The sequence below is a fragment of the Schistosoma mansoni genome, chromosome 2 (assembly GCF_000237925.1).
Source record: "Schistosoma mansoni strain Puerto Rico chromosome 2, complete genome".
Taxonomy (NCBI): domain Eukaryota; kingdom Metazoa; phylum Platyhelminthes; class Trematoda; order Strigeidida; family Schistosomatidae; genus Schistosoma; species Schistosoma mansoni.
The window spans coordinates 22,179,225-22,180,997 of NC_031496.1; the positions used below are offsets into that span (position 1 = coordinate 22,179,225).

The 1,773-nt window shown below is 32.1% G+C and overlaps 1 protein-coding gene across 1 annotated transcript; it reads left to right on the forward strand.

Moving 5' to 3' along the window:
- Positions 1-440: 440 nt before the first annotated feature.
- Positions 441-647, forward strand: Smp_170460 (family M13 unassigned peptidase (M13 family); the record flags this gene model as incomplete). Its single annotated transcript, XM_018796095.1, has 1 exon — positions 441-647. The coding sequence occupies one exon, from the start codon at positions 441-443 to the stop codon at positions 645-647; it is 207 nt and encodes a 68-aa protein (XP_018650342.1).
- Positions 648-1,773: the final 1,126 nt, after the last annotated feature.

Here is a 1,773-nt window from a genome sequence, read left to right on the forward strand (position 1 = left end):
ATGAAGGGATTGTTTAATTCAAAATCAAGAGGAAGATGAAGAGTGAAGATAGCTATGACATCGTGACTGATTCTGAATCATATCATATCAGAATATCCAAATTTCTATTCATCAGGCATTAAAAATGAACTATCTCGGACTAGTTAATCACCTCAAAAGTTATCTTTCTTTGAAAATCTTCAATGCCATAATAAACACTAACCGTCTCCATGCTTTCACTTTGCTGTAAGTCGATTAACTTGTGGCCGAAATTAAAATTTCTAACGGAGATATTCGAGGATAGCGAGTAATTCAGTTAACTGAATACGAGCGATGTCATAAGCTGTCGAAAAATAGATCTATGTGAAATTCATCTCTTTAATGAATCAGCCTCATTTATTTATAATAACATCCAATTGTAATTAAAAACTTGAGTTTTTCCAAATGACATTATTAGTAAAATGTGTAAAGTAACTCCCTCACACTTAGTCGTTCCGAAACTGTCTGTCTTTTATTACCCTCAAATTCTCGGTTCAGTAGATAATTTTATTGCTTACAAATTTTTCTGTGGCAAAAATATTTTGGAAGAGACTGGACAGAATAATACCAATAACTCACATGTATCGAATCATTGTATTGATTTTTACGAAACTGCATGCGGAGAGTGAGAAAAGAACAATCCTTTGTCAAATGATGAAGCTAGTTCAACCACTTTTCAAAAGATGGGAATGAACATTGATAACTATTTCTGGAAGATAATTGGTAAGTCATAGTAAAATAATGTTATATTATAATTTGTGCTGATTTTTATGTCTTAACCTTTTGCCGAAATTTTAAATTTCATGCAAAGAGAAGCAAATTGTTTACAGATAACGTTTAAAATTATCTTGCAGAATCCGCGAAAGTAGGCAGACAGCCATGCTTTAAGTAAACTGGAGGATCTGTAGACAAACTCAAACAAAATGTCAATCACTCAAGATATAGGTGGTAGCACATCTTGGACAAATAACTTTTGTTTGGGGGGAGGAACTCCTATCTATTCCCGTTTACTGAATGTGGTACATCAGTCAAGATTGATGTTGAATTATTCCTCGAAATATCATTTATCACTTTCAATACAGTAACAAATAAATAAGCGACGTTCCTTAGAAGCTATTCAGATGACATAATTTATATCAGGCCACGCTGTTTTAGTTGATTTTATACAACTTTTGTTGTCAGAGCTGACTTATAATTCTATTAAGATGCAATTTGGTAACTGGTCTAAATAATTAAATATCTAATTCCTTGAAGTACATCAGTTCTTCAAGTTTGGATTCACGAAGTGCTGACTAATCACTTGTAAGTCCTTCCTCAATTTGCCCAACATCAGAAGTCCATACTCTTTTTTCAGTATCAAATTCATGATAATTTGTAGAATGAATTCATTATGATAACCATCATTTGACTAATACCAAACATAATAAATATCTTATCAATGATCATAAGAGGATGAACGGCAATAGGCATTATTGTTTTATAATAAATCATTCGTTTGTTTAAATCAAATATTCTTTGTTTGTTCTTCATAATTTGATGTCAATAATTTACAATACTTCCAAGCAAACGACTCCTACTATAAAGAAGATCGGCGCTTACAATCAGCTCGAGCATTTTACAAATCTTGCGTAAATAGTCGAAATTCAAAAACAACACGTGATAGTCGTCATCATTTGATAGATATGTATTTTGGCGGATGGGAACTAATACCATCACTTACGACGAACATAAACAATACAAATAAACAAAAGCAAA